Below are 27,137 nucleotides of genomic sequence, written 5' to 3' on the forward strand. Positions count from 1 at the left end.
AAACGCAATTAAATACAATAATTAAATTCCATAACTATCCTTTTAAAATTAGGGGTATTACAGAAATCGTTAGCCTCTCCTATTACGTGGCATAGCCACATTGGATTCGGTGATTTTTTTCGGTGGTTACGTTCAGTAAATGTATCACTAGTCATATTTTTTTTCTAGTTCCCTAAATATTCAAATACACAATTCAAAAAGAATAATGATATATTTACCGAACTAAACAGCCGAAATAATCATCGAATCCTACATGGCATAGCCACGTAATTCATTTAAACTCATTCAAGCGAGAGATTAAAAATTCCTGGAAAGCTAAAACAATTTATCTTCTCTTTCTTCCTCTTCGCTAGGGACTTACTCGCTCTCTCGTCGAAATTTCCTTTCATTCATCGATTATTATTTTTCTCTGTTCGATTTCTGGCTCTCATGCTCTTTGATTTGGCATCTCTGTTTGGGACTCTAAATTTATAAGCCCTAATTTTCTTTGCCCTAATCTGACTTACAGAATATGGAAATAATATGCTGGACAAACATGTTGCAGGCTAGTAACTTATTGGATTCTTCTTCTATAGAGACCGACGTTGATTATACCCTGTTTTTTTTTCTTTTTTCTTTTTCATTCCCTCTTTTTGAACCAAGAAATATATCAGTAAAGAGTTAGAGGTACTTAGGTGGTTGAGGTCCATAATTCTTCTAATTCGGATCAAAGTCTTAGTTGAATGCTTAGGTGGTTGAGATAACTTATAGCCTTGTCAATGTCTGCTACCTACACTTATTAGCAAACTTTTATTCCTTAGATTTACAGAATTTACACCGAGAGACAAAAATTGATGGCACAAATTCAATACAACAGAAAATAGTTGTACGTTAATATCACTGCAAATGGCTAACAAGAATATATAAAATAATATAAAAATAAAAAAGAGAGAAAATTAATACTAGAACTAAGAAAATTAGGGCTTAAAAATTAAGATTTTTTTCTCTTTTTTTTTTTTCTTTTTTAGAACGGTGGCTTATAAATTCAAATTTAGATAGAAAAAGGGGTGCAAGAAATTAAGATGCTAGATCGGAGAGAAAAGAGTAATGATCAGAGAGGACAAATCGACCGGAGTCTAGAGAGCAAGAGAGTCCTAAATGAAGAGGAGAGAGGAGAAATCGTTTTTGTCATATTACGTGGATATGCCACGTTGGATTTGGTGAATTTTTTGATTGTTAGGTTCGGTAAATGTATCACTACTCAAAAAATATTTGTATCAAACTAGTGTCATCACTAGTTCATTAAATTATAAATACCCCATCTCCTCCTACTCTCTCAAACCACACAAGCTAGGAGTCTATGCAATCTCTTCAACCATGGAGGTTTCTTTGGCTGTTTTAGCACTGGCATGGCTAGCTGCATTGGCCATACTTTCAAAAGTCCTCAACTTCCGCCAACAGAAACATAATTTTCCACCGGGTCCCAAACCTTGGCCGATTATTGGCAACCTAAACCTCATCGGTCCCCTCCCCCACCAGTCCCTCCACAAGTTGGCCAAGCAATATGGCCAATTAATGCAACTTAAGTTTGGTTCTTACCCAGTTGTAGTTGCTTCTTCCTCTGAAATGGCAAAGCAATTCCTAAAGACACATGACCACATCTTTGCCTCTCGCCCTCCAACTGCTGCTGGCAAGTACACCACTTACAACTACTGCAACATAACATGGGCTCCTTATGGACCATATTGGCGCCAGGGCCGAAAAATTTACCTCACAGAGCTATTCAGCTCGAAAAGATTAGAGTCCTATGAGTACATTCGCGTCGAGGAAAGGCAGGCTTTCATCTCCCGTCTATATGCATTGTCAGGAAAGCCTGTTCTGCTCAAAGATCATCTCTCACGTGTCACGCTTAGCATTATAAGCAGAATAGTATTGGGCAAGAAGTACTTTAGTGAATCAGAATACGAGAAATCAATTGTGACGCTTGAAGAATTCCAGGAGATGTTAGATGAGTTGTTCTTGCTTAATGGTGTGCTGAATATTGGAGATTGGATACCTTGGATTGACTTCCTGGACTTGCAGGGCTACGTTAAGCGAATGAAAACTTTGTGTAAGAAGTTTGACAGGTTTCATGACCATGTGCTTGGTGAACACAAGGCAAGGAAGGAAGCAGACAAGGATTTTGTGGCCAAGGATATGGTGGACTTCTTGTTGCAGCTTGCTGATGATCCCGATCTCGAGGTTAAGCTCACCAGTGACGGTGTCAAGGGGTTTACGCAGGTAGGATTGCTTTCCTTTGCAATATTTTCTGTTTTACAAGCTGAATTTACGATTATTTTTGAAGTTATAATGTGAGTCTCAGCAGAATCACAAAGTGCAACCATTGTCAATAGTTCCAATTTATGTATGAATTTGGAGAAACATTGAAATGCAATGCAGTGACAAGTTCTTTTGTTCACTGATCATTATCAGGACCTAATAGCTGGTGGAACAGACACCTCAGCAACTACTGTGGAATGGGCAATGTCTGAACTCTTGAAACAGCCACACATAATTAAGAAGGCAACCAAAGAGCTTGATAGAGTGATCGGAAGAGACAGATGGGTGGAAGAGAGAGATATTCCAGAGCTTTGTTACATAGATGCAATCGTGAAGGAGACAATGAGGCTACATCCAGTGGCGGTAATGCTGGCACCACATTTAGCCCTTGAAGACTGCAATGTGGGCGGTTACTTTATCCATAAAGGGACTAGAATTTTCATAAACACATGGAGTATAGGGAGGGACCCTAAACTATGGGATGCACCGGAAGAGTTCCGTCCAGAGAGGTTCTTAGGGAAAGCAATTGATGTGAAGGGACAGAATTTTGAGCTATTGCCATTTGGATCAGGGAGGAGGATGTGCCCCGGATACAGCCTTGGACTAAAGATGATTCGGACAAGCTTGGCGAATATGCTGCAAGGATTCGATTGGAATTTACCTGGGAATATGAAGATAGAAGATTTAAACATGGAGGAAGTTTTTGGACTGGCAACACCGCGAAAGGTCCCACTTGTCGCAGAGATGCGGCCTAGGCTCCCAGTTCATCTATATCAGTTCCCAATGTGATAATTGTTCTGTCATATAATATATTTGTACGGCCTTGATAATAAATTATGGTCCATGTACTCTCTATCTTATATCTAATGATGAATGATCAGTCTGTCCATTTCTTTTCCTTCCATTATTGGCATATAGCACCATATCACTCTGTTCTTTTTGCTGCTTCTTTTTCTTTTTTATTAATTAATATTATTTTAGTATTCCATTTAATTTACAAAGGAATATACAATGATAACCCCAAACATGTGAATTAATGTATTTTCTTGAAACATTGGATCCCATGCCATCTGCTATCTGTCATAAAAATATTTGTTATACCTCCGCCAAGGATGGGGCTGCTAATCACAAGGTTGGCAAGTGAAGTGAATGTATGTTCCTCCACTACTATCTCACGATATAATAATAAAAATGGTTAGTACATTGTATCTGTATGTTTACGTCTGATTATCATATCTAAGTTGGTGGTTGTCTAGTCTGATAAGTATCAACATTCATGGTTTTCCTTAATTCTATATGTGTATCGGTCTATAGTCACTCTATTGCTTTATGAGAAATCAAACCACTTCACTTTAGGTACGATGCCAAAAATAAAATTATTGAAAAGAGCATCCGGGCGACACTCTCTTTAGAGTATATCTGTGTCAGTTAAGAGAGAGAAGTGGACGGTATGATGAGATAAGTGGAGTATCTATCTTGTGGGACCTACAACCATTGTCTAAGCCTTTGTCCACAGATAGAGAAGCCTTTGGAGAACACTCTATTTTTTGTTTCCTTTGTTTAATCAATCTAACTGAAGGGAAAAAAGCAAAAGGTAGATATGGATGAGATAAAATAATAAAATAATAAATAGAGAATGAAATAATTGGGTTCCACACCATGGCACATATGGATTAAAAAAAATAAAATACTACATCATCACTTTTTAACTTACGTGACACTCTACTTTTTAAAAAATAGATAGATAACTTGTGTTGCCCACACCGGAGGCTCTTATTCCTTACACCTAGCAAGTGCTTAACTACGAAATCAGAGACAAACAGTAATATATATACATATATATATATATATATATAGAATGATTTGCACCAGTGCTACTAGGCTATGCTCTTTTAAATATGTAATGTACAGGAGATTTTCCCAGATTTCGGTACCGAGCAGTTTCTGAGCAAAGTCTATTTTCTCACACTGTCAATTGTGCATCACAAATTATCAAAAGAAGTTTCTATATGTTAAACATTGATCAATGTCAATCCTTGTCACTGAATCATTATACGCCAAATACCAATTTAAAATCTACTCACAAAGTAAATGAAGTTCTTCACAAAAGAGGCAAAGGAATTTTTTTCCACTGTCCGTTGACGAAATATATACTAGTGCATGCAGAGCCCAAAAACCACATTTCAGATTGAACATAGTATTGCAAATTTGCAGCATCTCAAATTTAACCAAGATCACTATGTCATTCACCACGCATAGCATCGGCATGACACCATGAATTTGATAGCATGATTAGCATCTTTATTTAGGTATGCCCAATGTAAAAAAAAATCTTTGGATTACATATAGATTGGTACATAATAGCTAGATAGATGACTAGTAATATATAAAACATAAGGTTGACATCGTGATATCACATTGGATTGCTACATAATAGCTAGATTGGTATTATATGATACTGGATTACATAAAGATTAGTACATAGCTAGATTGGTAGTACATGATACCACAAATAAAGACTTCTCGAAATCCGTTCAAAATTGTATAGTCTGTCTTAAATAATGTCACCTAATTTACCCCTCATGTTGTCTAAACTTAACAAGTAAAACACCAATTTATGCCAAATTTATAAGCTGAACAATTCTAATACCACCGGCATATGGTGAAATAAAATAAACTAAAAAATAAAATAAAAATAGTTGACATCTTGTGGACTCCACACTTTAGTCAAATGTGTAACACTTAATCTATTTATTGGACATATTGAAGATAGTTTTTTTTTATAAAAAATAATAATAATAATAATAATAATATATGTTATATTGAATGATAATTATCAGGAGTTACTCGGTAAAGGACCAAAGGTAGGTCTAGCCTTTAATTGCCTTTAATTTTAAGTATCAATTAGTATCCAAGTGATTCAAGCAACAAAAAGTAGTAAGATGATAAAAGGTTGAGAAGTTATGGGCTGGACCACAATTTACGTATCTTAGTGGGCCCAATGAAAGTTTTAGCCCAAGATCAGCTCAGCTTGTTCCATTCCACCCTCCGTTTTGACTTCTGCGAATAGTAGAATACTGTTAACTGTAAGACACATTTACAATTGGAGTGTCACGATTTTACACAAGACTTTTGTGCAAAAGAAAAAAAAAGGGTTTTGCACAAGACTAATGATCATTTTCAAACCAAGCATCTTTCGAAAACTTGAATCAATCGGGGGAAGCCTAAAACCCTAGAAGAAGAGAATGTCGGTTGACAGACACGCTTCGACCAACACAGCATCTCCAGAAGAAAACGGACTGTAAGATTTCGAGACACACATATATATATTACGCACATACACGGATATACGTGGGGAATATTTTCAAATTTGATAGTTATATATTTTGTTGAGTTTAGTCTCTGTGTGTGTGTTTTCTGGGGGTTCAATTGTAGAAACAATTTTGAAGTTCTGCGAATTCAGTATTGCCTTATAATTCAATAAATCAGATTTGGTGGTTTTCATGTGTGGATTGAATTATTTGAGTAGTTTATCAATTTTTTTTTTTTCGGCTTTGAAGTAGTAACAAAGTGCTTCGCTCATTCTCAACTTGTTCCGTTGCCCTTGGGCTTCAATTACTAAAGCATAGAGAATTTGACTAACTTTTCTTCTTTGAGAGTTGGGACAGTTCAGGCATGACATTCGACCGTGTTTGTTCGCATAGAAAATGGTTCCTGAAAAAATTTACTTGGAAGAAATATTCATATACAATAATTTATACTGTTCCTTAATAAGCCCCGGGAGAATCTTTATCCAGAGACACGGAAATTTTCCATTAAAACAAACGGAGGCTTGGAACTCATATCCACCATTCTATCTCCTGCCTCAGAGTAAACTCTTTATTAATTTGGGTCAGCAACAATAATCTTGTTTCTTTAGACTTGTTTATCTAGGGCCATAGTTTCTGTAGAGTTGCAGAAATTTTTGTAGAAGCTGATTCATTAATTTGTGCGGTGTGCTCAACTCCAGCCTGCACAGTGGTGTTTTAAAGAGGGAGAACTTTTTCTAGTTGACATGTTATACTTTATCAATATCCTGTTCGATGGCTTATCTGTTCATCATGCATGCAAATACATGCATATAAAATGTTAAATTTTGTAATGTAATCATTCTGATCATATATTTGTAGCTTCTAAATCTCATCTTTGAACACCTACCTTTTTCAGTGTCAGAAAGCCTTGTTTCTATACTTCAAACAGTTTTTGGCTTGTCGTATTGATGATGGATCTACCTTTCCTACTATAGGTTCCTTGATATATTGCATGAGGCTCCATTATTTGGTCATCGAAAGCCTACAAGCATCATCGGGAGTATTTTATACTGTTTTTTATTGGCAAGTGCATTTACTTCCATTTATTTGGCAAGTTTTAATTCTTCGTGATTGTTGAAACCAAAGTGTAGTGGGTTTTTTTTATATATATATATATTTTTAATTTTTTTTCTTTTTTAACTCTAGACAGGTTATGCTATCTTGGCTATTGGAGCTCCGTGGATGTTTCATCCTATACAAAGTTTAATTTCACCAATGCTATGCAGTTGCGATGTCGCTCTTTTATTCGTCACAGGTCTTCTTACCAAATTATCCACATTTGTACATAGTTAGATTTGCTTTCTGATGAATGCTATTTGTCACAAACAATGGTTTTTTTTGCATAAATATCATGTCATATACACTCTCTGTAATTAATTCTCCCATGTCGTTCAATTATGAGTTGCTCGACTCCAATACATTTCCCTTCTAGTTTCTCATCATGCTGACCATTTATGAGGCTAAAATGGTCCATTAAGTGTCAGCAACTCCTCTTTTGTGGAAACATCGTTTATCTTTTTTGTTTGCTTAATTTCAAGAGAAGCACTTTTTTCACTTCATGTTTTCTTTTGCAAGACTTAAAAGGAATAACATTCTTTAGCTATGAAACTTTCTACCTTTTCTGTGGAATTCAGAATCTCTTAATGATGACAACCAATAATACATTTCATTTTCATTAATTAGCATCTCAATATTATATACTTTGATGAAAATGACTAATCTATACTTTTAAATTGAAAATTTGGTCTCCAAATTTTAGGGTCTGAACTCTTAACAACAAATTTTCACCTAGTATTTCTTTGTAAAATATTCATTTGTGTTGCCACAATTTAAATACAAAAGTAAATTAGCGAACTACTGTATTGATTAACCTAAGTTGAAAGGCGAGAATGGTAAATGATAGAACTTGATATCCTTGAATGAATTTTGTATAAAGCTTACTATTGCTTTTTGTAGTTTTATAATGATACTTCTGGCTTATGGGACTGAAAATGATGTTCCATTGGTTCACATATTCCGAAGGAATAGCTTACCAACGGAATTTGGTACTGTAATTGAACCACGAAATCATGATAAAATTAAGATCTGAACTTGGAGTGTATTCTTATTTGCACAACAGAGTTTCACTTTATAATTCAAATATTCCGTGACCATTTGCTCAATTTTCTATTGGTGAGTAAAATGATTTAAACATGGAATCTTCATTATTCTTCTTATATTTCCAGGCATCTTCCAGCAATACCTGGTCTACCAAGTCCAGAAAATTCGATTGCAGGTTATTCTAATTAATTCTTTAATTGATATCTATTCTTTGTTGAGCTTTTAGTTATCGGTTTTTTTTTTTCTTCTCACAAAGCATATGCACTTCATTTTATTCTCCTAATGTACACTTTACAAATGTTAAATTTGTTCATATGGTTTTGATATTTATTTGTATAATTTTTTTTTTTTTGAGAAGTAATATTTATTTGTATAATGCTGTACTGAATTTGTCTTGTTTGTGTGAATATTTTTACATTATATGAATTTCTAATGGGCATCATATATGTATATTGGTTAGTAATAGGTATATTTTGGTATTTTATTTCATCGTCCTTGAACTTAATATGAGGATTTTTAGGCTTTAAATTACTTGAGTGTGCTGTTGTGAATTAGTCAACCCATAAAATTAATGTCACTCCTTTCGAAGTGTATTGTAGTTTGTAAATGGTTTAATTTCCTTCTCAAAGCCATTAATTTGTGATGCTGAGAAGGCTACTTATAAATAATAAAAAATAAAAAAATAAATAAAAAAATAAAAAATAAAAAAAAAATTATCATAGATATGAAAGAAAAAAAAAACTGATTTTTTTACCAATATTTTAGTTACTTCGATTGTTGACTGCTTTTCTTATTGTATAATGCTTTAGCTTCATAACTGATAATCTATTTAGTTTAGAACCATAAAATGCACATTCATTTTGTAGGGTTACTACATTTTCAGTCAGAAGTTGAAGCATATTATCCGATTACCATTTGCCACAACTGCCTATGGTACGTGTTTTTTTTATTATTTTTATTGTTATTACTTCTTTTTTTTAAGTTTTGTTATTTGTTGTCTTTCCCACATAAATATGTTTCTTATTGTTTAAGTTCTTTTCTTAATTATGTGATGGTGTTTGAATTATTTCAAAGTATGGTTGGAATTGGACATAGCTAATTAAGCTTACAAACTTATGTAGTCTGTAGTCAAGGGTGAACCTAGAAAGTTTTCATTTGAGGGGTTGAGAGTTGGTGAGTGCTAATAAATGTGCTTATTATGTGCTTACATAAAGTCTTCAATTAGTGTCTCATAGTGCTCAAGTTAGCTCAACAAAGGTTTTTTTTCCAACTATTTCAAGTCAGTTAAATGAATTTTATTTCATGACTCCTTTCTATCTAAAGATGATGGTCGCATAGGTAGCTTGACAACCAACATAAAACTTTTGCTAGGACTATTGAACATGATTCCTAAGAATGCCTCTTAATTTAGTCATTTTATTTATTTATTTATTCCTTTTACTAAAAATTTGGTGCTATAATTTCTCTTTTTGGAAGTTTAAGAAGCATGAAATCTTTTATTCGTTGCAAACCAAAAAACCCACATGGGAGTTTGGGGGTTCAAATCCCCTCCTCCCACATGAGAGGTGTGAGGGTTCAAGTTTTCCAGTCCTTTATGGGGCAACAGTGTGTGTTCTTAACTATCAAAAAAAAAAAAAAAAAAAAAACATGGTACACTCTTGACTCGACCATTTATTTGGTCGTTTCAATATGATTGTATTATTTTCTAAATTCAAGATAGATATATTTAACATCATTTGAGTTCTTGTAACAAGAAAATGAACTTCTACGGGGATGTTATTTATAGAAGTTATTATTATTATCGTTGCTATTATTTGATAAAATATTATATTCATAAAATTTACTTTTAAATTTTCATACTAGAAGTCAATTTCAGAGAGAAAGCCATATATACTTGTGTTAAAGGAGGTATTACTAGAAGAAAGTCAATCTTTTGGGGGAGGGAGTAAGTCAAAGAAAATGACATTCTTTTATTTTGGTTATTATTGATTTTTCTTATGGGAAGAAGATAGATTTTATATATGTGAAAAGCTAGTTGGGGATGGAACGATGTTATCACTAAAGTCAGATTGACAAGAGGAGAAAGTAAGTAAATTAGAGAGGGGGAGCAATAGTGCACATTCAAAAATATTTAGGGGGGGCTAGTCATTAATTTGGAGGTTCACAGTTGTTCAAAATGGCATATCAGCCTTGTCTTTCTCTGAGTTTCGGGTTGCCATTGCCCCTTGAACTTGTTCCTTGATGTATTTTTGTCCTTCCATCCCAGCTGGGGGTGGGGAGTAAGGAAGCAAAAAAATAAAGCTATACAAAAGGGAGAAAATCAAACGTCACCAGTGCCAAGCAATAAGACCCATTAATAGAAGCCAAGCAAGCTGTCTGGACCACCTCCAGTATCTAACTCTAATACTCTAAAAGCTTCCATGATAATGACATAGCTGAAGTCTTCCTTTAGCTTGGAAGAGATGAGAAAATTGATTTTGCAGTAAACAGCTGTAAAACTTCTATATATAAAAAATGGTTATACTTGTGCAGGAAAATCTATTTCTTGAAAAATGGAATTATAAAATTTCCTTGATGAGCAAACAACCTAAGGTTCTCTTAAATACAAGTCACATCATTTGCTAAATGACATCTGCAACCATCTGGGTCCGTCTGTGGTCTCCTTGGAAATATGATGCTATGTAATTTAAGGTTTGACAATCATATCCTCATGAATCCTAACTTTTTGTTCAATATCTTAGTCCTTGGAGATTATCCATTCACTTGTTCCCACCCTCTCATTGATTAATGTGCCATTACTCATTGAATTACTTACCATTCTTTTGTGCTTTATACTTAAATTTGTTTTATATTTCTTTCTAATAGTTTAAGGTTATGGTGATACTATTCATTCATTGTCCCCCAGCTAACTTCCTGTGAAATATTGCACAGCTGAAAATGAGAGATAATGGAATTTACTTAATACATTGGTTAGCTATTGTCTTTGTGTTGCCTTAATTCTCATGCTTGTACATATTCTCTACTACAAAGTTATAATTTATTGATGAACTTCTTTGTCTTTGATAGTAGTCCTTATTCAAATTTATCTGTTCAATGCCAATTGCCAGGAACTGCTGCAATGCTGCTTGTCATGGTCTGGAAACCCCATATTAGTATTTTTTCTATCTCTGCGTTGCTCAGGTATACAAACCACATACGTAATACGCTGAGCATTAAATAATCCGGCTTGACTTGTTACGTGCACTTCCATTTCACTATGATTTATTGCCTTGCCATTCACTTTATGATTTTACAGGCTGTGAAAATCATTTTTCCTTTTACTTTTTTCTGCAATCATTTTCTTACTAATGCATTGTTATGTAGTTCTAAATTGCTAATATTTTGGCAACATAAGTTTAATACTGTTTGTTTTGGCTAAAGCTTTTGTAGGCATAGTAAGATATAGTTATATTAATATTGATATGTGATTATTCAATGAATCATATAATTAGCCATGGAAGGAGGGTGAGCCTTGGTACAACAGTGAGGTTGCTCCATTGTGACCTGGAGGAGGTCATGGTTTCGAATCACGGAAACAGCCTCGCTGCATGCGGGGGTAAGGTGGCGTACATCTGACCTTCCCCAGACCCCGCATTGGCAGGAGCCTCGTGTACTGGGCTAGCCCTTATCGAATTAGTCATGGAAGTATTTGTATATGCTTTGTTCCAAATTGTTTTGCTACTAAGGTAATGAACATTATTGTTCAAGTAAGGCTTTGAGAATGAAGGAAATAACTGAAATATTATTCTGAAAGGTTTCTCTTTACTAGGTCTCACCATGCTTTATTTTCTTACTAATCACGAAGGAAAAAGTTATCAATCTGAATCCATTGACTATTCCACAAGATAGAGTTTGGTCATATTTCAAAATCGTGGTTGGAGTTGATTGAGAAGTTCTTTCTCCTCTGAGAACTTTGAAATTTCACAGCTTGAATCTCAACACATCCGGAATCACAGTTCAGTCAAAAGAAAGCAAATGTTTGAGGAGTACATAAAAAAATAAAAAAATCATTCAGTGTCAGATTCATATAGTTTAGTTTTTATTTAAATCAATCAAAAAGAATCTTTTAGTTTAGTTGGACAGAGGTTTGTTTGAAGTTTTATCTTGATTGTGTACTGAGTTTGACAGCTTCTATGGCATTTTCTGAATCCTTAAACAGAGAAGTATTTGGAATCTGGATCCAGCTAACTGATGACAGTAGTTTGGTTAGGGGTGGATCAGTATCAATGTTTAAGGTTGTTTCCTGTGCATTATCATGAAATTGGCTCTAAATCCAAGCCTGTTTCTCCTGCCTGTAAAAAATTATAGTTTACTAAAATGGTGGTCATATGCTGCCATGCCCATTTTTGTCATCCGGGTTTTTTGATGGTTGGTGAGGCACTTCTTTATATGAAGTAAAAAGGCTGTACCATAAAGAATGTAAACTAGGAACATTCATTAATAACTTGAAAATATGTACTTCATACTATGAAAATCTTCTGGTACTGAATATTTCCGTCTGGCTAATAATTACAATTCTAACTGTCATAATATCAGAAAAGAGATTATTTTCATTATCTTTGCTTATCAATTAATATTTCCTCTTAAGATGGTTTTTAAAGTTCAATAATATGTGTGTGTGTGTGTGTTGATGATTTATCTCATTCTTTTTTCTTCATCTCTTAGTTTGAGTCCTCAATATTTATAATGGTAATGGATCTTGATAACTTTTGCTGTATCTGTTTAGTTAATTTTAGTCAAATAGGTATTGAAATCTAAGCTACTGCTCTAAATTTTGCCAGTGTCCAAGTCCAATATTTATCTTGTTTTTTTACTTTGCCGAAGCATGGTTTGCTTACAATTTCTTGCTGGCCTCTTAATTATGCAGGATTATTATGCTGGTTGAAGTAATATTTGCTGGGTTTTTTATGAGTGTTTACATAGGTGAGTTTACATTAATACCTGGGAGATATTGAAGATTAGAATTGGTGCAATCTGTTCTGTTTGGTAGTTTAGAAGTATCTTTCTGTCTGTTGAAGAAGCCTTAGGTGTTTGATGTCACAGTTCTTTCTGACACATGCTAAAAATTACTCTATATTAGTATGAATTAGCCCTATAATAAGAGCGCACATGAACTTGGTCCGCTTAGATTGCGACCAACACAAGGATCTTCATGCTTGATAATCTACTGTGAAGAAAACTATGTTGTATGTGTAAGGGGGTTGAAGAGACCAAAAATCATCTTTTGCTATACTGCTCGATGGTTTGGCAGCTTAGGTACTTTTCTTTTCGCCTTCTTGAATATATGTGTTATTCCAGGTAAAGCCACAAAAGTCTTGTGGTATTGACATGTGGGGAATTGATGAAGAATATTAGGCAGATGCGGCAAGCAGCTCTCTTATGCCTTTACTGGTGTGTTTAAAAGGACAAGAATGGAAAGGGATGACAACAGAGCGGGTATAGATAGTCCCAAATACCAACGGGCCAGTGGCCTAGCGGTATCAGCCTAGGTCAGGGGTTCAAGTCTCAGAGGAGACAAGTGTGTGTGAGTCCCAACTAGGAAAAAAAAAACAGAGCGGATATAGACAGTCCCAACTATATCAACTCTGACCTACCTAGGAGGAACTTCCAGTAACCCCCCTGCCCCAAAATCTTATTTATTTCTGACCTCATTTATCTCTTCTCACCGCATTCTTGTATTTCACCCCATCTCATCTTATATATGTCTTGTTGTATCTATATATACGACTGAAAGTTGAAAATTTTGAAGAACGATATGATGATGATGACAACAGCAATTACAATGCTGAGAGAGAAGATCGGTAATTATAAAGGGAGATTGATGGGAATTTTATTATCAAAAAAAGGACGGAAGAACAAACAAAATGAACCGGGGTAAGGAGTCGAAATGATGTTGTATCATGGGAGGTCATAAAGATATTCGCACAACTGCTAAGATGAAGTAATGTGGGACATGTAGGCTAACGATTAAGTGAGAATCAGAGAGAAAGGAGAATCTATATCCAAGACAGAAACCCTAAGCCCCAAATGTCATTTATGTAGCAAAGTATGTAAGGAATAAAAATAAATAGTAAGGATGGTTTCATATAATCCGCCCCCCCCGGGCGGGGGGGGGGGGGGGGGGGGGGGGGGGGGAGATGAGAGTTATGATCCACAAGAGAAGTGGTTTTTATCTGGTGAAGCTTCTTGTTGCATTTATACCCTGACGGATTTATAGAAGTCATTTCAGGTTATTTATACCCTGTGGTTGCATGTGCTTTGAGTTTTGTTACCTTTTTAGGCATTGTATTACAGTCTTGGAATTGAGTCTCCAAGCTCCAGCTTGACTGTGTTTCTCATTTCCTTCCCTGGGAGAGAAGAAAATGACCTTTTGTTTACCATGGTTGTTGGAGACAATTTTTCTGGTTTTGACATGTCTACTTTCCAGCTACTGTCTGTGTGGCTTGTGGCGTTTACAAGTAAATTTGTAACATTTTTGTTATGGTAAGTGATAAATCAGTAGGACACCAATTTCCCTCATTTCTAATAAGGAATATTTTCCATTGGTGGAAGAATAGTGTTGGTAATCATGGCTGGTGAAATCCATTACAAGTTTAAAATAGGGTTGTGGATAATTGATGTCCCATATTTGCACCAATGGATACCACTTTATCATGCTAAGACACTGTGAAACGTCAAATCATAGCATTGAGAGAATGGAATCCAAAACATAAATCAGTCAATAAAAGACAAAAAGCTTTTACTGTGTCATAGAAAGTAAGAATATTGAGATGTTTTTCTGTTGAGCTTATATTGAATTTTCATGAGATCTGTCACATTTAAATCTCCTTCATAAACAATCTGAGCTCTTAAACTGTGTTGTATTGGAGATTCAATGCCAAATTGTTGCCATTTATTATTTTTTTTCGGAAGGTAATTGTTGCCATTTATTCCCTCATATAAATCAGTGGTATGTTGGTGCTTGCAGGTTATGTGCACCAGTACAATTCATTGGATTCTCAACCTGATGTTTTGAAGTCACTATATTCTCCACTTCAACCATCAAGTTCGTTGGAAGGATTGAGGTAGTTATTTATTTATTAAATCGATTATTTTATTCTTAAGGAACAGTTTCAACTTTCTGTGAATCAATTTTTGACTTCCGTGCTCTTGTCAATATATTAAATTGAGATAAACATCATAGTTCAATTTATTTTGAGTCTAATATTTCACAGATAGCGCATTTTGCTAGTTGGAACTCCCGACATACATTGAAGGCACAACTTCTTACTATATTACTAGGATATTTATTTTACTAAATATATTCCTGAATTCTTTTATAAAGGTCCAGTAAGTTGAAGAGTAATTTTAGGCAAGTTTTAGATGTTCACTGTTCATTATGACATCTAAATTCATATATAGTAGTACAATTCCTCTCAATTGACAAATCATCCAGAAATTTTTGTGCATGAGAATGCACGCTACAATATCTCATCATTTCTTGGTGATCTTTATTTGTCATGCATTGTCCCTAGAAAGAAAATAAGAATAAGAAACCCACCCGCCTCTTTTAGAGTCAGCTGCACAAATTCATTTATTCCTGTCATTGTATCTAGTTTCACGGGGATATTGTCGGCAAAAGGAGGGTGAGATATTGGAACTCCCAAATATCTTTGAACTTAAAAAGATTTGAATTATAAATTATTTTCCCTCAATTTATTTTTTATGAATCAGCTATAAAAATCAGAAAAACCAAATACCAATATTCTCAATGCAATACTGAGAATTGTTTGGTGTAACAGGTATCATGATGGTGGTCGGCTCTCTGATCAGCAAATGGCGTTGTTGCAGTATCAGCGGGAAAACCTTCATTTTCTGAGTGAGGAGGTATATGATGATATTGTGATTCATGATGGCCGTACACCACTGTGGTTTGTAACTTACAGTTGCTTCAGGAGTGACTCCCCACAAGATTGGTTGTACACAACAGTGTGCAATTAGAATATGCAGAATTAGTCCATTAAGTGATAAAACTCTGATTATACAAATCTCTGACTGATTTGCAAACCTCGTGAATTCTTTGTAGATACTTCGATTGCAAGAATGCTTAAGCAAATACGAACGGTCTAATGATGGGAGTACGCCTCAGGTATTGATCATCCTTGTCAAAGAATGTTTTTTTAATATATGTTATCATGTAATTTTGATCCAGGAATGTTTGATGTGCAATTTGATCCAGATTTCTTGTTCTCTTAATTCTTCTCTATCCCCCTTATTTGATTTAGAGAAGACTGAATTCAGTCATGACACTTGCTCTAGGAAACCAATCTCAATGGAGCATTTTAGTGGGCTGGGAAATCAATTCTTATGGTGACTCAAACTTCACCATTCTGCTTAGGAAATCTCAACAGATCTTCTGTTTGACATGTATTTTGTCCCATATTATTTTCTAGAACAATGTGCAGGTTCCTTCCTCTTTTTTTTAAAATAAAAAATAGATAAAATTAAATTGGGCAGTTGAATGTTGGTCTGTCATGAAATGAGGTAGTATAGGCATCAGATCCCAATGACGATGTCCTGTTCCTTTTGTGAATCATGTCCTGTTCTTTTTGTGTTTCTTCAAATAATGTACTGTAAATTAGTGGGTCTTGTTATTGCTGAGTTGGAATAGTTGCATGGAAATAGTTCGAGAGTAATAGTTTCTACTGGATCCTTTTGCAGGTTGATCTTGCCCACCTTTTAGCTGCGCGTGATCAGGAACTACGAACACTTTCAGCTGAGGTAATACTCGTTGCATATAACACAGCACCTGGGCCGCTTTAACAATGCTTTGTTGGCAATTATATTCATGATGTATGTCCTTGCCAATTTATAGGATAGACGAATACGAAGTTCACTACAATCCTGATAGTTCACTTTTGCCTTATCGTCCCTACTTCTTTTGCTAGATTTTGTTTTTGCACCATATTTGTGGTCCTAGACTATCCAGTTTTTATTGTTCTCGGTATTGCCATGGGGTCACTACTTTTCATTGGGGGCAATTTCTAGTTTAAAGAGGTTACTTATCAAAAAAAAAATTATAGTTTAAAGAGGAACAAAGAAGCAACGAATGCACCAGTAAGGAGTGATTTTTTTCATGTGGTACTATATGAGCAAGAGAGAGGGTCGAAATAGACATGAGTTGAGGTGCAAGAAAAGACATGGTAATCAATGATTTAATTGAGGACATGGTCGCAGGTAAAATTGAATGTAAAAAAATGCCCATAAACTGGTGCTGACAAGGCATTTTTGAAAACTGACCTAGCATGGTTTAGTTCTGGTTGGCATCCAATTGTTCTGATCTGAACTTAGGTGTCCCCAAGCACAGGTTTATAGCATCAAGTATCGACTCGATTTTTTCGGTTACATAATTGTGAACTTGGAGCCCATTGGATCATGAAGTTCATTTTTACATAACCGTTTTTTTCATAGTTACGCACACATGCCTCCACTGAGGCTCGAACTCCTAACCTCCCTTTGGGAAGTAGGGGTCTGGTACCGCTAGGCTATTGGCCTGTTGGTAACTTATTGCAGATTTAAAATCTAATATATATGCTCAAGCGTACAGTCTTGAGGATATTAATTTTTCCATGAGCTATTGAGAAAAGATTTTCATTTTTCAGATGAATCAACTGCAATCTGAGCTAAGTCTTGCTCGATCTTTGATTGCCGAGAGAGACTCTGAGATCCAGTGCGTTCGCACTACTAACAATCAGGTATTACTAAATAGATATGTCTTTAATTTGTCATGAATATTCTATGTTTGATATATTACTAATCTTGCAACCACCGCCACCGACAACACCCCCCCCCCCCCAAAAAAAACCACCAAAAAAAAAAACAGAGAAATAAAGTACTAAAAAGGTCTCCCTTCAAGCATAACGTCATTTTCATTGATTCTTGTTTCTGTAAGAACACTTGAAGGAACCAATATTTTGTTTGATTCCGCACTTTTTGAGCAAATCTATTCTGTATTAATCCTACACCTACACCTGCTTTGTTCTTCTAGTGTTTCTACCTAAAGAAGAGTCAAACCCCCGCGAGTTCTTTGAGCATTCTATTGCCCTTAAAAAAAATTATTTGTAGCATCTATAGATCAAATAAAATTGTCAGTTAATAAAATCATCTTTTACAATTTTTTATGTAATCATCGGGGCAGTATGTTGAAGAGAATGAAAGGCTGAGGGCTATACTAGGAGAATGGAGTACCCGAGCAGCAAAGGTACCATTTTTCTGATGACACTGTATCAGCTTCAGATTTATTGTCTCACTTGTGGATTCATTTTTCTTTCTATAAAAATGATTGTGCTAATACTCCTTGATGGATGGTTAAAAGCTTGAGCGAGCATTGGAGGTTGAACGGATGTCAAATTTGGAACTGCAAAAGAAGATGTCAATGACTAAAAATCAACCAACACCTGAATCAGCCGAAATGCCGTAGCATGGTGGAATTAGCAGTACTCTGTAAACTGTCACCATTGGCTCTCTGTATCATTCATTCTCATGTTCTTTTTCTTCTGTTTTTCATGGCTGGGACAAGCAATTTCACATTCGCACTACAAGAATATATAGTGAAATGCACAAATCAATCAGTTTATGAAATTTTTTCTTCTTAGATGGAATTTATTGGTCCCCGCTCCCCAGCTAAGTTGGGTTAAATAATGGATCGGTACCCAAGTGCAGGTAGGGCTTAACCTTTGCCAACAAGAATACATCCTGTCTCAAACCCAGAGATGTATATTCTGAATATGACAGAAAAAGAAACTAGACAAGTAAAATATCAATGTTGAAAACAAGAACAATACAGAAAAATTTGAACAAACTTGATAAAAGACTCGGTCAGTGTGTGTGAGATTGTCTATATCCGATTGATTTCAGTTTACAAAGTGGATCAGAACTTTTTTTACAGTTAAAAAATAATAATTGATTTAGACTATAAGCCTCCTTTTTTACAAAATTTTAAAAAATAATTAAATATGCAAACGAAAGGGATTGGTAAGATGGCCGTTGTCTGTTCTTTCATTTCTGATAACCAGAAATAGACAAGTCGACAAGAAGCCTTAAAAGGAACAATGAGCCTTCAATCATATCACATATCAAACCTTAATGCCAAAGAACAATAGCAAATGACTACAAATTCTTCTTTAAGTCCCAGTTACAATGGGGATACATGAGTAGTTTCATTTAAAAAGAGACAACCAAACACGTAATTGTAGAAGTCGATACCCCTGACAGTTTCTCCTTTAAATATGGCTTCTGTATCATACTTGCAGGCTCTAGTACAATCAGGACAGTAGGTGACCTACACTTGCAGGCAATACAACAATGGATGAGAAAGAAGCTGAGCATGTCCTCAGATTGACAAAAGCACAGTAGCACTATCCGAAAAATAGTAATGACAACTAAAGAGAGTAAAAAGGAAACATTGAAATTCCAGATAGTTTGACAAAAATTTTTGAGTTAATACTGAATTGTGTTATTTCTGCTATTAGAATAGCAAAGGAAATGTTGTGTAGTTACGCACCTCCAGTAACTTCGGCAGGAAATGGCAATCAAGCATGACATCCACACCATACATGGCCCTAGACATTGGACTATGCATTTCTGGATGCACTACCGCAGCTGACTCGAAAACCGATCTGATCATATTTGTAACTCTCAGGTGGATATCCGACCATTTAACTGCAACAAATACAAGAAATTTGCGTTAATAACTGATCCAACAGTGCGACCAATGTGCCACAACTTTACGAATGCATGTCTGTTTTTTATTTTCCTGACTACAATCCAACTCTTTAATGGGAATACAAGTGAAGTATAAGACAACAAGGCCCCTATACCTTGATGTTCCTCTTCAAATTCCCTAACAAATTTTGGTGTGCTCATGTGATTCAGTCTACCCCTGTAGTTCTGCATGACACGAGAGATTAAAAGGGTCAATTCGACATTTGCTCCAAAAGAGTGAAAACATGCTTTCCCAATGAAAAGAATAGCCCTAATTTCCCAATTTCTATTTTATCTCGATGGCAGAACCTCTAAACTCACTGGGTGACCATCAATGAATCTTCCAGAAATTCTGTCTGAAAACTTGGGCAGGTTAGCAACCAGAAAAGTCCAAAAAATGGTGCTTAGAACTTACCATAACAGTAAAATGAGTCTCATACTCAAAAAAACTACGCTTGTCTAAAGAATATGCATTGTTTGCCAATCGAACCTGAAAGACAAATGAAATTACAACTTTAATATGGCATCTTAAATAAAGTAGTTATTATTTTTGTTAGCATTATAAATCACTATTATCATCATTCTTTTGAGTTTTTCCTTGGCTGTTCTCAGACATAGTAATGGGCGCATAAGTTTACATCAAAGAGGTATAGACATACCCAAAAAACGTCAGCAAGGAATATTTCCAAGGGGCTCATGCTGCGAACAAGAACAATGTAACGGAGATCAAATTTCCTTCCTTGGAATAAAGCAGGGTGGTCAATATATTTCTGACATATTTTTGGACCGGTCTCCATGAGACGGATAATAGCAGATAAATCACCAGTTACAGTAGTATCGATAGTTCTTGCCATGTTCCACGGTTTTAAGATCCATAAATTGTCTAGCCCATCCTTGTTGCGTATATAATAGTCACCAATAAGCTGTGTCAGATGCGTTTCAAGATTATAAGTAGGCTGAAACCATTCAGGAGATCCATGTGCCTGTAGAGAATTAAATTCAAAATTAACCTCCTCTTGGAAAAGCTCATAAGAATATAAACCATAGATGCTGACTATTGACATCACATTTGTGCAATTTGAATGACTGGGCTATCTTCACCTTCTGAACAGTTTCTGCCAAATGATGTTTCATGACAAGACAAGCCTCAAATGGAAATTGATTTATGTACTGTTGATCTGTCAGTCCTGCAGCCTTTCTCGTGTCCTCATCCACCTGCATACTTGTCCATATTATATCTGCCTCTTTTGGGTCAGATGCTGCGATCAGAGCAAATCAGAAAAGGAATTCATCAAAATAAATAATACTGAAACCTACAAGAGAATTAAACTGATAATGAGGAATTCTTCTAACCCAATAACACCAAAAGATTTTACCTTTAACAAAATTGAGATAGAGACAAATATAATTCTCTCTTGGATTTTTAATTAGGCCAATCCAGAGGCCGGCTTGTAAGCGAAGGGGGTGCAATCACTAGAGAATATACTTTGATTAGATAATTGTGTTTTTTTTTTTTTGGGGTGGGTGGTGGTGGTGGTGGTGGTGGTGGGGTGGGGGTATCGCCTCTCTAGTATATCCTTCTCATTCCAAGCATTCTTAAAAAATAAGAAGGCTGAGATGATCGACTTAGGGAGCTATAGCCCAGAACTGCAACAATTATGATACCGATAAAAAGACAAGAATGTTGTAGGGAGCACACTAAATAAAATCTATGAAGTTTGAATATTAAAATTAATTAATCAATAAATTACATTAAAGCATATGAAACATCTCAAAATAAGTAGAAAAGAACATGACAGAATTTTATTCAGAATCAAATTTGGATCACTACACATACTGAATATAAATTCAGGACGAGTCAAAAATTCTTCCACTTGAGGTATATCCGAGTGAATGCGTAAAGCACTTTCATTACTGCGAAGCAGACTATAGGTTGTAGATGAATTCGCAGGCGGGGAGGAAAAACTTATTGCTTTCAATTTCTGCCAGTATTTCTCGTACTCCTGAAGAATTGATACGAATACCACAGGTCACAATTCAATTAAGTAAAGATAATGGACAAAGTTCAAATCAGTTAAGGGTGATATATACCTTAATAAAATAATTTTGCGGAGTAAGAAACCAAGCAGTAAGTCTGGCAGAACGTTGTTTCTCCTCCCCAATACCAAATAGAAAATCACGAGTGCACTCGTCGCCTTCTTTAACATTTAGGATAGGCCATAGAATTGAAAAGCTGAAATTTTTATTCAAGTTAACGTTTTTGAAATAAATGTTATAGCTGAATTAAACCTATTGAAAGCAAAAAAGAGACGAAAAAAAAGACAATTTTTTTTCTTTTTCTTTTTTATTTTTACAGAGGATCTCCCCACCCCCTTAAAGGCACATGATTAGTCCGTTTGGATATCGGAATCACCCCAAACCAGGTATATAGGTAAGTCCAAAGTGGAGACATGAAGCCCTCAGGAGTTGAACACAAGATCTCTAGGTCATGCCCGTAGACCTTATGTCATCTCAGCTACCCATGAGGGTAAAAAAAGGGTATAATTAACTCTAATAAAAAGGCTGAATCAGTATGAAATCACAGAACATCTCCAAAAGCCATTAAACAAGCACAAATTTATTTAGGCACTAGAATTGATCACGTGGATGAATCCAAGTATGAAAGCAGTTATCTTCCAAATTCCAAAGATAAGTGAAATAAATTCATGCAATCATAATATATAGCAACTGTCCACAATAAAGGAATACTAGTCATAATGGCTACTAGAGCAAGAAAGTTGCAAATGGTTATGAAAGAGAACCTCACAGCTGACGCCAGTTTACCCTCTGGCATGTAGAGGAAAGGAGACACTCTGAAATTTGGTTCATCACTATGCCGCAAAGCCGAACCTAGTTCATCCATCACATAACTGTGAGGCACATCAAAACAAAACTCTGTTACCAGGATATATGCTTAAATAGAGGAAACCAACCATTCACAAAAAAACATCAGTTAATATATTTACTTATTTTTAAAAACAACTCTATTTCCACGGTACCACTGGAATGATCAATAGGCCTTGCCAAGTTAAGCAGCATAGGTTCAAAATCACAGGCACTGGTACATTCGAATCAAGCTATTCCAGTCTAGTAAAAGAACAAGATGCCCTTTATCTCAAATTTGGGGGCATCAGCTTAAAATACAGTCTCATAATTTCAAAAAAGTCAAAAGGAACAAAAGCAGCAATAGCTCACATTTGCCACAGATGATGCCATTAGGTCCAACTCTTTTGCCCTAAAATTATCTCCATCCCTCGAAAATGATTTGAAGATATTCAGCACAGGAATGGGATTTTAGAACTAGAAGTTCCCACCATCATTAGAATGTTTGCATATTAAAGATCCAAAATATTTCAGCTAACCTTAGGTAACTTCTTGTGCTAAAAGCCAAAATAACTAGTAACAAGATGTACAAGAAGTTGAAGAAATCAAGCTCAAACGCATACCATACAGAGGTTTCATCAATCTTTTCTTCATCTGCGAGTCTATACGTCATCAAATACAACCACATTGCATTGATAACACGAACAACAAGAGGTTCCTTGCCAGCCCATTCAGGGAGACGTGGTCGGAGCATTGAATCGATCACACACTTTCCAGATTCTAGAACTTTTGATGTATTGACACCATTCAGTAAAGAAAGATTAGGAAGAGATTCAATAATTACGAGAGCACTTTCTCCAAGAGGCCCTGGAATGTCCACCTGTACCAATGCTTCTTTTTTTTTAGCATAAGACTGAGTAATTATTTGAATACAGTCCAGAGAGCAAAGGTTAGAAAGATACCTCCAGAGCACATAAGCAAGTGAATCCCTTTAAGATCTCCAATAAGTCGTGAACCAAGTTCTGTTCCAATGGATTTCCTCGAATATTCAAATATGAAAGAGATGGCATCTCGACAGGAGAAAAAGCCTGAACAAAAGGAGAGCAAACAGAGTCAGCAATTAACATTCTTCAAAATTAATTTGAATGTCCAAATTGTCAGCACTTAAATCACAAAAAAACAGGTTTTAATCAACTAAAATTCATCAGGATAATAGTTGAATGGCCAACACATGGAAAGATGCAAGATTCTCTCTTATTTATTGAAATGTGGAATGCAGGTTGAAATGTAGTCTGATAACAAAATAGAACACAAAAAATAAATCTTGAGGAAAATAGCAATAATCTTATAGAGTACTATCTCTGACCTTATTAATTAAATTGTGAATGCATCTATTTGAAAGGTCAAGAGAGGTCACACTCTCCAACGGATGGTCATTCTGATGGAAACAGCCTGGATTCTCCTCATTGTATATTCCTCCACAAAATCCAAAGGCCCACTCACCAAAATTATGGGTGAAACGTGAATTATAAATTTCCAATCCGGGACAACCTTGAAGAATAGTATCTGCCACGTGATCATCACTAGAAGCAGAATAGTTCAGTACTTACTTGAATAGGAAGCTGCCAATCATATCTTTAAGAGAATAAAGAGTAACAATCGTCCACAAATCAGCAAACTTACCAGCTCTGTAGAATTGGATTATCGTTTAGCCAAACAGCCTTTAGTTGCTTCAATTTGGTGATTTCTTGCGTAACGCCTTCCACATCCTTGAGGTTGTTTCCACGCACGCTAAGCGCAAGCAAATTCTAACGAAAGAGAGAGAGAAAATGAGAGAGAGGGGAGAGAGAATCCATAGATAAAACTTCAGAAAATGAAAAGAAAAGGCAATGACATCAATTACTGGTCAATAAATTAAGATACTACTATTTTTTTTTTTTTGATAAGTAAGATACTAGAGCACTATAATAAGAATGTTGATTGTGGATTGGTCTAGTATGCATGAAAAAGTATTGAATTTCAAATACCATGACATCACCTAGTGCCATAAGCATGGGATCAACCAGAAAAGGACTAGTTGATCTGATAAATAACTTCTTCTTTTCTTTTTTCTTTTTTTCCATTTTTTTGATAAGTAAGATCTGACATGACACACTTATGCAATGTAATTAGGTAGAGTTGTCACCGGATATGAACACCTCTCCCCAACTCCATTCCCAAAACCAGGAAGAGGAAAAAAGAAGTAGCCACGTATCTTTTACTTTTAAATTGGTATAAAGGGAAATGCAATCAAATATTTGATGCAGCAAAATGTGAACCATGGGAATTCTCTTTAGTTTCAATCATTTTTGCATGCCTAAGTAGTCCATCCACCTAGTAATATACTCATCAGTCTTTCCCTCACTAAATTAAATTCCAATTAATTGGGAGCAAAAAGCTACTGCCCAAGAAATGTTCTCCTTTTTAAAATTAATGGGGTTAATAGAACCATGTTTCCAATCTATATAAGAAAAGAAACACAAAACGGATATGTGAGACAGACGTACTTGAAATTTACGTGGCAAGTTGAGTGATAACAATGTAGCATCCTCAATGTCAAGCTCCTCAAGCTCCAACCATCTCACAGTGTCATCACCTTTCTCTTTGGCTCCGCGAATTTGACTCTCCACCATCTCAACGACATTCAATTTGGTATTATTCTCATCTGAACCACCACCTTCATAATCCGCCTCCTCAACATCTGAATTCAAATCAATATCAACACACATCAAGGAACCCATCCTCTCAGCCAACCCAGGAACTTCTTCCAACTGCAAAACCACTCAAAAAATCGCCAAATCTCATTATACAAAAGTCGAAACATATACAAACAATGGATACCTAAAAATCTTACATTGTCACTAATAGCAAACACAGGTTGATTAGACACAAAGCCGCTCTCTTTAACATGGCAAATATTTGAAACTAAAACTATAATTTGACAGGTTGCTTACGTGAGTCGCTTTTTCCTGGAAACAAAGCAAAAACAAAAACAAAACAAGAAAAGCCTCCCTTTGATCTACAAGTAAATGTAGTACACAACAATTACAATATCATAAAATTTTAAGCCCAAATCTCCCATTTCCATATATATAATGGACCTGACTCACCTTAGTCGGATTCGTATTGAGTTCAGTTGAATTTTTTCTTTTCTTTTCACTACACATTCTCGGGAACCAAACACTTTAAACCCAGAAAATACAGAGTGGTTTAGTGTGTGGATTTATAGGATTAATACTTAAACTAGAACTGTTTGTTTGGGTGCATCGGAGTGTCTAGACTTTTGAACTGACCCACGTTGTTTTCATTTCGATTTTCCAACACTTCCTCAGCAACCAAACACATTAAGCCAAAAAAACAGGGCGACCTGTTTGGGGCATTGGAATTTTCCAATCTTTTTAATCGAACTACTTGCTTTCATTTCTATTTTCAAACTCTTTCTCAGTAACCAAACACACTAAAGGCAAAAGAACGTTAATAAAGCAACCTGTTTTAGGGCATCGGAGAGGCGAAAAGTCCAGGCGTGGTCGATGAGGAACACTTGGGACTCCTTCTCCATGGAGTCCGAGGTGAGTACGAGACGCCTCTGTCTGCCATCCTCGCATGGCTCGACCTGAAAGAAGTCACCGCCATCGAAGGTCTCGGTCGAGAGCTTCTGGAAGAGCTGTCTATACAGTGACTTGGGTATCCCCGAAGCTTCCAGTAATAGACCGTGGACCTTCACAAAGTCGTTGAATGTTTGGATTTTGTCGGCGGCCATTTCGGTGGCGGCTACTCTGGTTTTGGTAGTCGACAGTGTGAGGGTTTAAGGTTCTTTGCTGGAGACAGAGTGTCAAATTCTGAATTCATGTGTACAATTTTAGATCGTATTTCTTCTTCTGTTTTTTTATCTTTTTTGAGTTCAGACCTCGTGCGATAAGCGGGTTTGATATTTCATTTTTTTAAAAAATTTACTAGTAAAAACTATTTCATTTTTTAAAAAAATTTACTATTAAAAAGAAAAAAAAAAATTATGAACTTTATTTAGGGATATGGGGCGGCGGAGTTGGGGCGTTTTGGCTAAATCCTACTTGGCCTTATTAAAAAATTTATCATGTCAGTGATATCCTTGTGGAACGAGTTTGTAATTGTTATACCATCTCTATTCCTATATCGGTAGATTAATTCCACACCATGTACTCTGTTTAATTATGGGGGATTATACTACTTTTATTATGTAATAAAAAATATATATATTAATATATTAACAGGTACTTTCAGTAAAGTAACAAAAATTTTAAAAATATAAAATACATATTTTATATATTAAAAAAATTAAAAGGTACATATATAATCGGGACGGGATCGGAGTGGGGTCATCACTAAATCCGCCCCCGTCCCAAACTCGTTTCGAATTTTTAATTATTTTTATCATACCTGTCCCAAACCCATTTAAGGGTAACTAAATACACCCATTAAGGACAAGGGCGGGGTAGAAACCCGTTGGGTCGGAGGAAATTGCCATCCCTAGTCATAAATGACTCATCAACTCTAACCCTACACGATTAAGTAAACGGGTTAATCGTATCAACCCCTTTATGACCTAAATCCGTTTAAGGTCAATCCAAACTCGCTTATCTCGTGTTACGTTCGAGTCGCGTTATAATTTGTCACCCCTACACACATTTACATACACCTCTATTTTCACTACTTTAGCGTCTTAAAAAA

The 27,137-nt window shown here is 35.6% G+C and overlaps 3 protein-coding genes across 4 annotated transcripts; 2 read left to right on the forward strand and 1 right to left on the reverse strand.

Moving 5' to 3' along the window:
* The first annotated feature begins 1,356 nt into the window (after window positions 1-1,356).
* On the forward strand, window positions 1,357-3,087 carry LOC132278385 (trimethyltridecatetraene synthase-like). The gene is made up of 2 exons (XM_059780177.1): window positions 1,357-2,259; window positions 2,452-3,087. The coding sequence occupies exons 1-2, from the start codon at window positions 1,357-1,359 to the stop codon at window positions 3,085-3,087; spliced, it is 1,539 nt and encodes a 512-aa protein (XP_059636160.1).
* Window positions 3,088-5,336: 2,249 nt separating this feature from the next.
* LOC132277043 (protein FIP1) lies at window positions 5,337-18,427 on the forward strand. 2 transcript variants are annotated; one of them, XM_059778750.1, is made up of 14 exons: window positions 5,337-5,599; window positions 6,584-6,675; window positions 6,799-6,903; window positions 7,874-7,923; window positions 8,615-8,681; window positions 10,856-10,928; window positions 12,655-12,710; window positions 14,755-14,851; window positions 15,569-15,653; window positions 15,853-15,915; window positions 16,488-16,547; window positions 17,429-17,521; window positions 17,965-18,027; window positions 18,142-18,427. In XM_059778750.1, exons 1-14 carry the CDS (start codon window positions 5,544-5,546, stop codon window positions 18,244-18,246), a joined length of 1,065 nt encoding a protein of 354 aa, XP_059634733.1. In that variant the 5' UTR covers window positions 5,337-5,543; the 3' UTR covers window positions 18,247-18,427. The 2 variants fall into 2 exon arrangements, with proteins under 2 accessions (XP_059634733.1, XP_059634732.1); XM_059778749.1 differs by having other exon boundaries at window positions 5,339-5,599; window positions 6,584-6,671.
* A 355-nt stretch (window positions 18,428-18,782) lies between these two features.
* LOC132277042 (uncharacterized) lies at window positions 18,783-26,324 on the reverse strand. Its single transcript, XM_059778748.1, has 15 exons — window positions 25,918-26,324; window positions 24,938-25,201; window positions 24,075-24,199; window positions 23,758-23,974; window positions 23,354-23,479; window positions 23,015-23,271; window positions 22,331-22,438; window positions 21,621-21,762; window positions 21,367-21,532; window positions 20,631-20,788; window positions 20,189-20,512; window positions 19,945-20,019; window positions 19,646-19,715; window positions 19,330-19,487; window positions 18,783-19,107 (listed from the first exon to the last, which is right to left on the reverse strand). Exons 1-15 carry the CDS (start codon window positions 26,188-26,190, stop codon window positions 18,961-18,963), a joined length of 2,610 nt encoding a protein of 869 aa, XP_059634731.1. The 5' UTR covers window positions 26,191-26,324; the 3' UTR covers window positions 18,783-18,960.
* Between the last annotated feature and the right edge of the window lie 813 nt (window positions 26,325-27,137).

This window comes from Cornus florida, unplaced genomic scaffold, assembly GCF_030987335.1.
Source record: "Cornus florida cultivar Cherokee Brave unplaced genomic scaffold, ASM3098733v1 CherokeeBrave_3.0.0_Hap2_Chr10, whole genome shotgun sequence".
Taxonomy (NCBI): Eukaryota; Viridiplantae; Streptophyta; class Magnoliopsida; order Cornales; family Cornaceae; genus Cornus; species Cornus florida.